Below are 15288 nucleotides of genomic sequence, written 5' to 3' on the forward strand. Positions count from 1 at the left end.
TTAAAAAATTGCTTTTTTTTATTATTTACATTTGGCCACACTGTGAAATTGTGACTGGTATTTTTGGTTTATTATTAGGACCTGTGGGTACATTTTCTATTTTTCTCATAACCAATAATCCATCAATGACTCGTCCGAACACTACATGCTTATTGTCTAAGAAGTTGCATTTTGCACAAGTAATGAAGAATTGGCAGCCATTTGTGTCCTTCCCGCTGTTAGCCATGGACAGTAGACCTGGAGAATCATGTTTTAAGCCGAAATTCTCGTCTGCAAATGTACTCCCTCCATAGATACTCATGACACCAGTACCATCTCCCTGAGAAAGAAAAAATGAATGTATGTAAATAAAACAGATGGAATACTCATGACACCAGTACCATCTCCCTGAGAAAGAAAAAATGAATGTATGTAAATAAAACAAATGGAATACTCATGACACCAGTACCATCTCCCTGAGAAAGAAAAAATGAATGTATGTAAATAAAAGAGATGGAATACTAATAAGACTGAAGATGGTAAAATGTTGTGTACAATCAGCATCAAATATATAGGGATGACCAAAGTGGCCAAATATATCGGAATATACTTGTATTAGTATCCTATAATCATCACTTAACTTGATTAATTTCATTGGCAAAAAACTGGCTATTTTAGCGGTATGTTTAAAATTACAATATATACAAATCTTATAATCGAATTTAAATTACTTACATTTACAAAATCGCCTCCTTGTATCATGAAATCTTTGATGACTCTGTGAAACGTAGCGCCCTTGTAACCTAAAGGTACACCATCCCTTCTGTATTCGCCGGTACAAAATTCTCTGAAGTTTTCACTAGTCTTCGGTACAACATCAGCAAATAGCTCAAAAATCATTCGCCCTATTTCCTGTAAATTTGCAACATCAATTTAATAATAGAAACATTAAAACTGAGTAGCAAAAATAATATTTAAGTTTATTGGTTGTAAACCTACCATTGTTCCAACAGTAATATCGAAGAATACTACGGGATTGTTGGGGTGCCTCAATTGAGACTGAATTTGATTCCATGTCGGCATTCTCACAACAGTACCTTAGGTAAAAAACAGGAAATTATGGACTTTTACTTAAATAATAACAAATAAGTTAGGTTATTGCAAAAATGACAGCTCGTTCGCTTGAATCATAGACTTATAATATATAGAGACGGTGTCTCAGCGAGCTGTCACTGTTGCCACTTTTGTTTAGTGTACGATTAACATGAATCTAGGATATACCTGGATCTGGCATAAGTGGTGGGGGTAACTGACAGAACGGGATAGTCTTTTGTATATTTCAGTAGGAGTAGCAGAGAAAGCGGTATTATTGCTTGTCCTTGTCACAGTCTCACTTTTTGTTTGTTCCCCACCTTTTTACTAGGATGGAGAATGGTGGGCAACAAATGAATTCGACCAATCACAGTGTCGCATTTGCGTATGTTTTGTCCCTCACGGAGGCACGCGTATACCACTTCTATGCGATCCTACCTTCTATGTCAATTAACAATGAGGCCCACGTTGCTGTAGCCATGTCGATAAAGTCATATCGATAAACTATCGACATTTCTTGCAATTTTTATTTCACTTCAAAGGCTTAACGATACCTAAAATAACCAAAAACGCTATTATTCTTTATTGTGGTTATCAGATCACAATTTTATAGTCACGCCCCAGCAGGGAATCAAGGGAAAGTTCAGATATTTAATTAAAATACATAAATACCTCCTAAAATAGGTGTTCCGCAATAATTGAATTATATTATTATATTATAATATATTCATTATAATATATTTATTCCTTCTTTATTCATCATTTCTCTTAGGGTAGGGTTTTTATAATATGAATATAAAAGTAAAATATAAAAACACTTACAAAACAATAAAAAATACATATAAACACATTATAAAAAACCTAACCTAGGGTGCCGCCAGCAGCAGGGCAAGGCCCAAGCTACCGGTGGTCAGGGCTGCAGAGAGAGGAACCGACGTACTATCCGCGCCGTGTCCAAGATCACCGCCTTCTGCATCTGTCCCTTGATCCAACCACCTAGCGAGAGTCTCTCGAGATATATATTTATTATTATTAGCATTTCAATTATGTTTATGTTTAACGAAGATATTGAAGCTTCAATTAATCGCTATTTCGTTCCGCTGTGTAGCGTTTATCGATATATAACATGATTAAAATCGACTTTTCACATCCCTAAAAGAGCACACATATACACTTTTACGCACACATACACTGCCTGGGCGCATCAAGAAAGGCAACACTTGATTTGAAGTCCACCTTGTCAACAGTATGGTTGTCCTTTTTTGACAAACGGCATTTTTAAAAGAGCGAGGAGAGAGAAATGATACTAGTTGCTGCGCCGTGAAAGAGAACAGAAAACGTTGGGCCCTTGGGGCGTGTCGTGTTGTGCGACGTGGAGACCATAGATGACGTCTGTAGAGCCCATTACCACGCAGCATGAAAAAAGGCAGTATGGCTTAGAGCTTTAGCCTGTCCAGATGGACGAAAAAAAAAAAGCAGCATGAAAAATTTGAGGTTATGTTGTCAAACTTGTCAAATCAATTCAAATCATAAATCATACCCACGACCTGTGATCAAATCATAACAAAACAATATTTTTTCTACTTTACTTGGCAGTTGAAGTCACAGTATAATTTACAATACAATGTTTAAAAAGTCATGTGCTTGTGCGTAATAAATTGCCATTAATTCGAGAACTATTATCATGGCTAAAATTAGCCATGAATCAAAGTTTCCTGATTACTACGAAGTTCTACAGTGCCATAGAACTGCCTCAAATGAAGAGCTCAAGAAGAGTTACCAAAGTCTTGTACTGTCTACCCATCCAGATAAAGTAAGTTGTAATCAAGACCGTTTCCTGCTTATACAAAAAGCGTGGAATGTCCTTCGGAATCCAGAATCAAGGAAAGTGTATGATGCACAGTTATCCAGTTCAGAGCATAATAATTCTGAAGTTCTTCTATATGATGTGATAAGTTTGAAAGACATGGAATTTGATGATGGTGTATATACTTATTTGTGTAGATGTGGTTCAAATTATGTGCTTGAAGAAACCGACAGAAATGATAATGAAAAATCAGTGATTATTGACTGTGATGAGTGCTCATTTTCATTAAAAGTAAATTGTTAAATAATCACAGGTTTAAGAAATCAGGTTAGATCTATACTTGTTATATATTTATGTATATTTAAATAAATTGTTATAATTATTGTAGTATGATTATCATTTATTTCAGATTAAAAGACCTGTATATGTTTTTTTTTTAAATGGTGAAATGCTTATGAACTGTAGTGGAGGGTTGAAGATGAAACATGAAGTGTGTATGTAAGTAAATAAATAAACTTCTTAGTATTAACAGATTATGCTCCAAGTCCAAGCTAATGAAGACCTAATGCTACATAAGTACAGGCGCCATCAGATACATTGGAGCGGCCAAGGCACTCTCAAATATCTGAACACACCTCTATGTCAAGGTGTTAGAGTGCATGTTCGCATATTTTTGAGCACCTTGGCCGCTCCGCTATATTGTAAACAGAAGGCTCACCTATAGTTCGTTTTTTTTAGCATTAGAAAGAACTTGCAAGAAGGTAAGCGATCTTAACATGTCTTTTAATTGAAAAACGCTTTTTAAAATTCAAAAACTATTACTTATGAAAGCAGAGGAATATAAATGGTTGTATTAGATTCATAATTGTTACATATTTGCCGTTACTTATTTTAAAAATGTGTTTTTCAATTAAAAGACACTTCAAGATTGTTTACCTAATTTCTAATGCTAAAAAAAACGAACTATAAAAGATGTACATGCAGCTTATAGAAACTTATGGAGCAATTGATTTAAATGTATCTTTAGTGCTGTTTAGAACTAAAGCAGTAGTAATAGTTGTAGTTTAGTAGTAGAAATTCTTTTATATGGTAACACTGGTGAGTTACAAACTAAGTTTTTGTTTTTATACTGGCTTATTGGCTACAAGACAGTTTTTATTATACCTATTGTAACAAAACTTGCTATGTGAATAGTGTTTTAACACATTCACTGCCAAGAACCCTCAATGGGCTCATTTTGTATTGGAAATGGAGCACTTAGCAATGGAAGTGTTAAAAAAACTGAAAATAATCTCTGATCTCTTTTGCATGATGTATCTCATTTAATCGCAATATTTGTAGGAGTTAAGGCTTATTAGGCAATGTCTATAGACATTGTGTGCCTGGATAGGTTATTGTATCCAGTACTAAGCGCCACTTGCACCATCCAACTAACCCGGGGTAAACTGGTTAAATCGTTAACCCAGCGTCAAATTGTACTGGTAACCATGGTAACTCCAGGTTTAACCGGTTAACCCCGGGTTTGTGGGATGGTGCAAGTGGCCCTAAGTGCCCGCCTAGGAGCTACTAGGGTTGGGGCTGTTAAATTGTCTGCAGTCCCTGGGGCAACGTTCAGATTTGAGCCTGGGAGTGAGGTGAAAATTATCACAATAAAAATTGGGTAGACTTATTTAGAAATCATGGTCTTATGCTGCTGAGAAATTTTAAGCTGTTTCTTTGCCTTTATCCACTTGCTGACCGGAATTTTACACAGTACATAAAGCCTCAATTAACTTTGAATCTTTGTCAATTTGAGAGAGTTTTAGAAACCCAGTTATTAAGAGGTTAAATCTACGGGATGAAAACAACAAAATAAGTCTCATAATTTTAATAATACCATTTATTTCACGGTTAGTGCTAGTACATAAATATATATCTTTATAAGGGGTAAAGTATAATTATGTTTAATCATAATAATATGGTTAACTCATTATAATCAATGACTACATTAACAATTTATTCTAAGGTAAAATTTTGTACAATTTTCAACAATATAAGGTACAAGATGAATGAAATCAGAGTGCTGAAAAGTTAAATAACAGGTAAAACTAGCAATTTCATTATTTCACATAATAATTTCTAAAAGATCTAAGCTATCACATAAGCATATTGTAATTTTGTATAATCCGCTCATTTGACATTATACTTTATTGGCAAGACACTAAAACAAGAAATAATACAATATGTCCATAAATTCACATGTAATTTGTATAGAGAGTGAAGAGATAGAGAGATAAAAATTAAATAATTCATTAGGTATTGCAAGTCAGAAAGCGTAAAAGCAATTTGCCATACTACAACGAATAGCAAACTGTTGTATTCAACTTTATTGCCACCTCGTGCGGTGTTCTTGAAACACTGCAGGGTAGCAACTACATGTCACATCTCAATGGTCAGTCCACTTCATGCGCTCAAAGAGATTACAATTTTATTGATAAATAAATTCTTAGCTCCAACGGCTAGTTTTTAAAGCAACTATACATGTTACTGTGCTTTCATCATAAGGGCACATACACATTTAGGCTCTCGGTTTATAGAACTCTATTTTGAAGACTTCTTATATTAGACGCTTAGTAAGATGATTCACACTTCATAACATAATGCATGAGTCTAATGTGAACGCGCCCTTACTAATAACAGCGGATTTACGAGCCTGTATTCGTGTACAACTAACAAATAATTTTAACATCGACATACACAAATATATACACAATTGTGCACACTTTTGTACTTTAAAATAAGATTCACATAAATATGCGATAAGTCCAATAAGGCAGCCATTTACAAGGCACACACTGCAAGCGTATCGATTCACGGGTCGCACACATCATCAACATAGTCTAACTTTGTTCACACATCGGTCCATGAAGTTTTTTTTTCTTTTCGTCTGCGTGGCAGCTTCTACGGGAGTATCTAAGGTGTGGGGTGGTTCGTCCAGCATGCCATCGCAGCTTTTGCATCGACGCGATTTAGTCTCTTCACTGTAGTCCAAGTTGTCGCTACTTTCGGATAAGCGCTCTGGTAGACTGTGCAGGGACTTCATTGGGGAGGCGGTTTGTGTGCTTCCGATGGACAGCTGGTCGCAACTAAGTGAGAATACTGGCGAAGCTTTTTCTAAGGATGATTGGCGGCGTCTTCGCGGTCTGTGAAAAAAATGTATCGGTTAATATTTCTTGTAGTTTGCTCACAATCTCCATTCTGTACAGGGTTAGGATCTATTTTTTTTTTTTTATGAAATAGGAGGCAAACGAGCAGACGGATCACCTGGTGGTAAGCGATTACCGCCGCCCATGGACACCCGCAACACCAGAAGAGTTGCAAGCGCGTTGCCGGCCTTTAAGATGGGAGTACGCTCTTTTCTTGAAGGTTTGAAGGTCGTATCGGTCCGGAAATGCCGCAGGCGACAGTTCATTCCACAGTTTGGCTGTGCGAGGCAGGAAGTTTCTGGAGAAACGCACAGTTGAGGACTGCCAACCATCCAAGTGATGAAGATGGTAATGTTGTCGCGTAGGGCGATGGCGAAAAGAAGCGGCAGGGATTAATCCGAACAATTCCTCGGAGCACTCCCCGTTATACATGCGATAGAAAATGCAGAGCGATGCCACATCTCTACGCAGCGCCAAGGAGTCAAGCCGTTCCGAAAGCCGCTGGCAGTCGACAATTCGAGCCGCTCTTCGTTGGATGCGGTCCAGAGGGAGAAGCTGGTATTGGGGTGCCCCTGCCCACAGATGAGAGCAGTATTCCATGTGTGGGCGAACCTGCGCCTTATAAAGCTGTAGGCGCTGGGCCGGTGTGAAATACCGTCTCGATCTGTTGAGCACACCGAGCTTCTTGGAGGCTAATTTAGCCTTACCCTCTAGATGACCGCGGAACTGGACTTCACTCGAAATGTCGACACCAAGGATTCCGATACTGGCTGCGGCACTCAGGGGAGTGCTCTCAAAACGAGGTGACGCGACAAACTCTAACTTTTTTGCGGTAAACGCGCAAACCTGTGTCTTGCTAGGGTTAAAACGGACTAAGTTAAGTCTACCCCATTCAGAGACTTCCTTTAGGGAAGTCTCAATTTCAGACACAAGTTTGTTCCGGCTCTCGTTGACATTTTCCCGAGAGATATTGGTGCGGCCGGTGTAAAAGGCATCACCTGTACTATCATCAGCATAACAATGAATGCCGCTGATTTGCAGCATGTCATTGATGTGCAGAAGGAATAGCGTGGGTGATAGCACACAGCCTTGGGGGACACCAGCATTCACAGACATGGGGTCTGAGCATTCACCGTCAACTACGACCTTTATGCTTCTGTCTGCTAGAAAGCTACTGACCCATACACATAATCTCTCGGGAAGCCCATAGGATGGTAGCTTCGAAAGAAGTGCTTTGTGCCAAACCCGATCGAAGGCCTTCGCAATATCCAAGCTAACAGCCAATGCTTCACCCTTTGTCTCGATCGCCTGTGCCCAACGATGTGTCAAGTAGACAAGAAGATCACCAGCCGAGCGGCCTTTACGGAAACCGTATTGTCGGTCACTAAGCAACTGGTGATCCTCTAAGTACCGAAGGAGCTGGCAGTTGATAATGGACTCCATTATCTTCGAGAAAAGGGAGGTTATAGCTATTGGCCTGTAGTTGGACGGGTTTGAGCGGTCGCCTTTTTTAGGGATCGGGTGCACCAAAGCTGACTTCCATGAGGTTGGGACTATGCCAGAAGTGTAAGAGAGCCGGAAAAGACGCGTTAAGACCGGTGCCAACTCAGGAGCACACATCTTCAGCACAATCGCAGGGATTCCATCAGGCCCACTCGACTTATGAGTGTCGAGGGAAAGAAGTGCTTTACGCACTGAGCTTTGGTTTAACCGGATATCCGGCATACAGCTCTCGCACCGCGGTATGGTCGGCGGCGCGTATCCCCCGTCATCCAAAGTCGAATTGGACGCAAAGAGTTTGCCCAGAAGATCGGCTTTGTCTTTTGCGTCGTGGGCCAATGAATCATTTCCCATGTGCAGAGGCGGAAAAGATGGCGTGCAGAAATTGCCCTGGATAGCTTTGGCCAGAGACCAGAACGCACGAGTTCCCGAAGGGAGGCGCTCTAATTTCTCGCCAATTCTACCAATGTGCAGCGACTTTGCTTTGGCAATAACTCTTTTGAAGGACCTGGGGGCAAAGTTATACTCCTTTTTTAATGCGCTAGTCTTTACATCCCGTACTGCTGCTGCATCTACCCAGGCTTGGTAGCACTCTTGCTTTCGGCGAGAGGCCCTTTTGCAGAAGCGACCAAACCAAGGTTGGGATTTGCCACCAACAGGAACCACAGAGGATGGAATGAAAAGCTCCATTCCCTGCAGCACCACGTCAGCAACAGAATCAGCAACGACATTGGGATCATCCGGCGTGAAGCAAACCTGCCTCCAAGGGTAGGATGCAAAGAAGGAACGCATCCCGTCCCAATCTGCTGACCTGTAGTGCCACACACGGCGGCTACAAGCAACTCGCCGACGCGGCGGGCACGCGGGTGGCACCGTACTCCGGATCAGGCAATGATCCGACGAACCAAGTGGGGCTTCAACGGATACATTGTAGTCAACCGGATGAGAGGTCAGCAGAAGGTCCAACAGGGAAGGTTCCTGGCCTTCCACATTTGGGATTCGCGTAGGCGCAGTGACCAATTGTGTTAAGCCATGTGCCAGAGCAAAGTTATAAACAGATCTGCCCGCATGATCAGTCTTGCTAGAGCCCAGCCATTCGGCGTTGTGGGCGTTGAAATCACCAAGTATCAGTGGATCAGTCTCAGCGGATGGGATCTGTTGCTGCACCGAGTCTGCAGCCGTTTGGATCTGCTCAATGAGTCGGTCAGTTTCGGCATTACCGCTATGGGACCTATATAGGCATGAATAGACACGGGGATGATCATCGTTGTCTATACGCAGCCATAAGGTGGAGAGGTCCCTACCTTCAAGATTGCGGAGGCGGCGAGAACTGATATCGTCTCTAACGTACACGCACACCCCAGCCCTAGGCGAAAAGGAGTGTTCCAGTCCATACACCATGGCTATTATTCAATTGTTATCACGGCAGCCGAAAGTTGTCCACGTCCGCTGCTAGACGTAAATCTCTCTCAATGAAATAATCATACAGTGGTCGGTCTATTACCGCCCTGATCCAAAGGACTGTACCAGTGGATACGTCTTTACATGTGAGAATCCAACCCTATGCTTCTACTTACTACGAGTATCTATTGTAGGTACTACAATCTGTTGGGCCACTTGCACCATCCCACTAACCCGTGGTTAACTTGGTTAAGCGGTTAAACCATTAACCTATTGTCAAATTGCATCTACTGGTAACTCCAGATTTAACCGGTTAACCCCGGGTTGGTGGAATGGTGCAAATGGGCCTAATGAAATTAAGTAGGTACCTAATAGGCGGCAGCGTGTAGCTGTCTAGTCAATCGTTCTTGTCACTGCCCCGGCTCTCGCACGAGGCCATGCGCTGGTAGTTGGGCGGGCCGCGGCCGATGGTGGCCGTGCTCGGCGTGCTCACGTCGCGAGACCTCAGACCGTCCAACCGGTTCGACAGATTCGATTTGCCGCGGAGAAAACTGCAAATTAAAACGAAAATATTTGTTTATTTAAATCTGCGAGTGACGAAGATTACCACATAATATAATATGCCAGTCTTCTTTCAAACAATAGGTACAACTTTCAAGCCTCATATTCGTAGTTTGACAATGTTGCTTTAACATCTTAACACTCTTAAGGCCCCTACACATTGGGCCAGCGTGGGCCAGTCTGCGGGACGCATTTATGTTAGAGGGAGCAAGTGATATTGCTATCTTATTCTACCGCATGGCTGCGTCCCTTGGATTGGCCGGCGCTGTACCAGTGTGTACAGGGGCCTTTACACTTGGTTGTGATCAGTACTGTTTCATAGAATACTTAGTGCCTCGTGCTCTCCAGTATTAGAATGAACTTCTTGTACAGTCTGCGAAATTGCATGGAGAAATTATGAATGAATTCATTGATAAATTCGCCATGCAGTTTTACGGCTGACGGTTTTAAGTTTTTTCTAATAGGAGCTAGGAGTTTGTAGGTAGGCGACATAACCGCTTAACAGGCGAGTTGTACTTATTCTTATTTGCCACCATCATGGTATAAACAAATAAACTGATTTCTAGAGTTATCCAACCAGTAGGTACCGTTACATTTTTGTATACACAAATAAAATAAGTACCTAACTACAGAACAGATGTAGTGCATAATTGTTTTCCTTCTTATTTTCACGGAAACGTACGAATGTGTCCATTTCAGTCAGTCACCGTACAAAAAGTACTGAGGTTGACTGAAGCAGCATGACAAATGCGAGCGTTTCCGAGAAAATACGAAGCAACACCAGTGGCGGATTTGCAGTCTTTGCCGCCCTAGGCCCCAAGCCTTGTAGCCGCCCCTTTCTCAGCATCAGCACCGATGGGTGCAATATGATGATATTGACTACATTTACGAGTAGATCAGGCAACGAAAAGATATATTATAGAGGGAAATGCTTGGGACACATTTTTTACTTAGTATAACTTTTTTGGAACTTAGGAGGTGAACATATCAAAAGTAGGGGGGGGGGTTTGGTTTGAAGATCACATTTTTCGGTTTTTCGCTATACACATCACATTGTACCTACACAAAACATTGTATTTGCCTATTTTCTTGAATAACTGCTAAACTATTTATCCTTAAATTCTAAAAAAAATATTTGAGATTCTTACAATGAGCTCTTTGATTTGATATGTAACACGATATAGTTTGAAAAACTTTATTTTTAAATTTTCTCATTTACCCCCAAAAATGGCCCCAACAATTCATTTATTTACGTTACACGTCCATCTTTGGGTCACAAACTTACATATGTGTGCCAAATTTCAACTTAACTGGTCCAGCAGTTTCGGAGAAAATAGGTTGTGACAGACGGACAGCCAGACGCACGAGTACCTATAAGGGTTTCGTTTTTTCCTTTTGAGGTACGGACGCCTATAAACGAGGAACAAGGCGCGAAGGCGTCAACAATATGCAAAATCGACGATACACTCGCGTTCGCGGCTTCGCGCCGCGATTCGCGCACAAGTGTGGACTGGAGGGCCCTCCAGATATCGTAAAAATTGTAGCTTGTAGCAAATTTAACCAACTTTCATTTTGTATAATGATTAATGATCATGTCGTTAGAACGCATAGTTTCCGAGATATAAGCGAAAAACTGAAAAATGTGACCTTCAAACCTCTCTCTTCCCCCGGCTCAAGGGCTACGGCCGGGGACTTTTGATATGTTCACCTTCTAGATAGTCCAAATAAAGTTAGGTACAAAAATTGTGGTCAAGCATTTCCCTCTATAGGTACCTTTTTTTGAGAATCGTTGCCTGGCCTAGTAAATTTTGAGTTATTTTTTGTTATCATCAGCGAATTTTTTGTCACAATTTGCCGCCCCTAATATCTCGCCGCCCTAGGCCCGGGCCTACTGTGCCTTATGGGAAATCCGCCACTGAGCAACACAATTATGCACCACATCTGTACAATAATGTATGCAGATAAATAATTATTAGATTAGGGAATGGATAGGGAAAAGTGTGGTCACCTTTCTAGTTTCTCAACACAAGCATCTTGGTAGTCGTGTATCCACCTCACGGCGTTGAACTTGGACACCGCGCGCATGTCTTCGGGCAGTTCCTCGGGCTCCGGCCACGCGAAGTTGTCGATAATCGGCACTATGTTGCACTGAGACTGCAACGCTGCCACTATCTCCTGGAATTATAAATTCTTTAATTAGTCAGCTTCAAAAGGTATTATTAATGAGTGTGGAGGGAAGTAACGGGAGAGGAAATCCGAGAAAAAGGATGGACTGTGTGAGAAATGATATGATACGAACGCAAGTGAATGATGAGATGACGGGCTTGAGAGAGGTATGGAAAAAGACATGCTGTGCCGACCCGAAATGAATGGGATAAGGGCAAGCGAATGATGAACCTTATGAGAGATTGCTCGAAGGACTCCGTTGCAACTTGGGTAAAAATGCTACATGCTAAATACATGGCCTCGGAACTCTATAGGTCGTATTTTTAACTCAACCAATTTTCGTAAACTTTAGTGAACAGGTTTGATAATTATATATATTTTAGGGGATTACATTTTTAGATTTCTTTTTAATGGCGGAGCAGGGTTGTAAAATTTACAGCTTACAGAGCCACCAGTTTATAACTAGATCAAACAATTCCTTAGTTAGGTTAGGTTATATCCCTCTAAAATCCCTCTCCATTTTCCGTTACTTCGCCTGCTCACGGTCGAAAAAGCAGGTAGTAGTTATTTAATTAAATATAAATTTAAACTGACATTAGGTAATGGGTCGAACTAAAAGGTTGAACTAAAACTAAATTAAATAGCAAAGTTGTTTGCTTACCCGATGGACCCAGTCTTTTTGCTCATTATCATGCTTGCACCTGTCCAGTGCATGTGGCGTCAGAACCAATAGGAAGTGCTTCGCCTGTCTTATGCTCTGTAGGAGATTATTGTCAAATTTGCCGGCTTCTAGCCTCTCTACATCGATGAATACTGTGAAGCCTCTGAGTTGTAGGTGGACTTTCAGAAGACTGGCAAGTTGGGAGCCATTCGATCGTCGATAGCTCACGAATACGTCTAGATTCTTCTCGAGGTTCTCTTCGCCCTTGCTTGGAAGGGTGCTTTCGTAAACTGGAAGTGATAAACAAAATGCTTTAGGCCGATTCATCGTCAAATTTTCAATAGGTTTATGAATTATTGCTGTTTTGTTTTGTTTACAAAGTTTTTCTGGTACATTGGAACACTTGTTACGATAATATTTACATAGCTCTTATCGTAAATGTAACTGCGTTATTCTATCCGATAGATTAAGCTTGTGATAATCCTAGCGGCGTTAATGTAATTTCCATGTTTGACTATTATTAAAATAATTGACGTCGTATTTTCATCATATCTTTGATGCGCTATAACTTTGGACAATATTTACAGCGGAGACTGTGACTGGGTTTATAAACTTTATGCTCATCGTAAAAATATCGCGTCTCTTGCCTAAGGCAGGAAACAATTAAAATGATTAATGGTCAACTTACCTTTGATAGCATTTAGGATCTGAAGGCGGTGAATGCTGTTGACGATGCGACATTCGTTCTCCAGTTGTTCATCGCTGAGGCCGCGGATGGACTCCTTGTCGACCCCGGCATTCAGCATGGAATACGTGTAGATAGTGTACTCTGGACCAATTCCTCCTAAGAACTCGTTGAGGCTACCCGTGTCTCTTGAACTGTAATCTGCCATTTTCTTCAACTGCTGAAGTTCTCTTGTGAATCTGAAATACAAAAAACACCCGTTATATAAACACGCTTTAAATAAATTATGGCAATATAATGATTTGCAAAAGTTGAAACCTACCTTTTTCGTTTGATTCCATTTTGTAAACCTATATCTTCCTTGAGATTTTCTTCCGTCAGTTGCAGTAATAAATCTCCATCTACTCTACTCTCATAAAAGTTATTCGCATACTCAGAGAATCCTATTTGTTTCACCCATTCTCGTACGTCCTCAATGGACCATAGGGGAACCTGCTGTGAAAGTTTATGAGGCACTTCTTCCCCAATAAGCCGCAAGGCTTGTGCCGCATATTTGGACGCCACCGCGTTTGGACAGCTAGCCACTTTCTTCAAAGATTCTATCGCTCCTATTTCTCTGAATATTTCAGTATTGCCCTGTTGTTTTTTGATACCAGCTTCCATACAGAAATGGAATGCTGCTAGATTTCTCGCTTCCTCCCTCTTCGAGCTGAGTACTGGTACGAGTCGTTGCAGCCAAGTTTTGCTCTGGCCGTGGGCATGTGCAAGGTTCGATCGCGCGAACTCGGACGGATTATGTGTCGTAACGAAAGGTTCCACCAAATCTAATGTACCGGATTTCAGAACAGCAGCTTCGATTTCTTTGTTTGCTACTAGAACTGCGATGGCTAAGCAAGCGTAATACTTGATATTGTCGTCAGTGTGGAAAGCTAGGGGGAATAACCACATGGGAACTTTTCTTTTGATCATTGCCTCTTGGTTTTCGGCGCCTCCGTAGAGAGACAGATTGGCGAGCGCCGTCGCACAATGCCGTAGGGTTTCCACATCATTCTTTCTGCATTCGAACAGTACAGCATCCAAGCCTCCTAATTTGATCACGTCGCTGCAAGTACCTTCGCTGTGTTTGAATAAGTGTTGTAAAATTCCAGTGCCTATTCTAGAGTGGTCTACCGAGTTTGCGTGTTTCGTACAAACGCACGCTACGTTTACAACTTTTTCAAGGCCGTTTTCAACAACGTGCGCTCTGTTCTCAGTAGTTAGGCACTGTTCAAGAACTTTTGCTGATGAAAATTGTAAATCAGGATTGCTTGATTCTAGGCAGTTAGTCATTAGGATGTCCAAACCACCGGATGTTCGAAGTGTGTTGCAAAGGGAATATCCCAGTTCATGTCCGTATGTTGGTACTGCCCACGCTCTCCGTACCATCTCGTTTAATTTGTTAAATTGTACTGAAGCATTTTTTCTATCAATCTGGTTATTCTTAACAGATGTAATAAAGGCATTCATTCTCGTTGAATATTTCGCTATGGCCTGTTCAACATCCTTCTGATTAGAATTTGCATTTAGCTTGTCTAAATCATCAAAACTTAAGTTAGTTAAGTCTTCGTCGCCTGGTTTAATCGTTCCGTTTAGCATCTGACTCATCTGCAATCAGAAAATGTATAAATGTAGAAAAATCGCACGAGTTTAATCAGGTTATGAAATGTCAATAAATGTGGTGTAAGCGTAAGATTTTCCGCCCATAGGTAAGCTTACCTGTGATGATAGCATTGTTTTTGTGGAGAGGTTCTTGCTGGAGATTGTCATGTTGGAATGCGCGACGCTGGAGTGCTCCTTGTGGCTGAACATGCCGCTTGAGGTGACCGTGTGGAGCGCTTGCGTCGACGCCATAGCCTTTTTCTCTGCACTAAAAGCCTCTGTCTGTAGTTTAGAACTTGTAGCAGACATGTTCTTTGCTTCTTGAGACGTTATATCACCCGCTTTTAGCGACCGCTGCTCCTAAAACCACAAAATGCCTCGTATCAATAAATTGAACCGCGAACAAAAACGCTAATGACTGTCTATTAGTATTCTAATTTGATGCGGCAACAAACTTGTCGAATTCCGAATAACGAATAGTCATACTGCAAGCATTAATTCTGGAAAATACGTTTGACCTCAGTGCATGATGAACTTGTTATCACTATAGCCACTGTTATAATTTTTACCGCGATGCGATGTCTCACAAAACAAATATTTGGTTTGATAGTTA

General features: G+C 41.1%; 2 protein-coding genes and 1 long non-coding RNA gene across 7 annotated transcripts in view; 1 reads left to right on the forward strand and 2 right to left on the reverse strand.

Moving 5' to 3' along the window:
• LOC134665344 (uncharacterized) overlaps positions 1–15288 on the forward strand; it is a 444966-nt gene that overhangs the window by 143778 nt on the left and 285900 nt on the right. The window lies entirely within an intron of this gene.
• LOC134665274 (peptidyl-prolyl cis-trans isomerase H) lies at positions 2–1161 on the reverse strand. The gene is made up of 3 exons (XM_063522174.1): positions 979–1161; positions 715–891; positions 2–319 (listed from the first exon to the last, which is right to left on the reverse strand). The coding sequence occupies exons 1-3, from the start codon at positions 1060–1062 to the stop codon at positions 26–28; spliced, it is 555 nt and encodes a 184-aa protein (XP_063378244.1). The 5' UTR covers positions 1063–1161; the 3' UTR covers positions 2–25.
• LOC134665300 (NAD(+) hydrolase sarm1) overlaps positions 4731–15288 on the reverse strand; it is a 92802-nt gene continuing 82244 nt past the window's right edge. For all 5 annotated transcript variants that reach the window (XM_063522205.1, XM_063522207.1, XM_063522206.1 and 2 more), the window contains 7 exons: positions 14793–15035; positions 13360–14681; positions 13041–13276; positions 12353–12642; positions 11534–11700; positions 9333–9515; positions 4731–6060 (listed from right to left, as the gene is read on the reverse strand). In XM_063522205.1, the coding sequence (XP_063378275.1) occupies positions 9362–9515; positions 11534–11700; positions 12353–12642; positions 13041–13276; positions 13360–14681; positions 14793–15035 (2412 nt within the window). In that variant the 3' untranslated portion in view covers positions 4731–6060; positions 9333–9361. The remainder of the gene's footprint in view (positions 6061–9332; positions 9516–11533; positions 11701–12352; positions 12643–13040; positions 13277–13359; positions 14682–14792; positions 15036–15288) is intronic.

This window comes from Cydia fagiglandana, chromosome 6, assembly GCF_963556715.1.
Source record: "Cydia fagiglandana chromosome 6, ilCydFagi1.1, whole genome shotgun sequence".
NCBI classification, from domain to species: domain Eukaryota; kingdom Metazoa; phylum Arthropoda; class Insecta; order Lepidoptera; family Tortricidae; genus Cydia; species Cydia fagiglandana.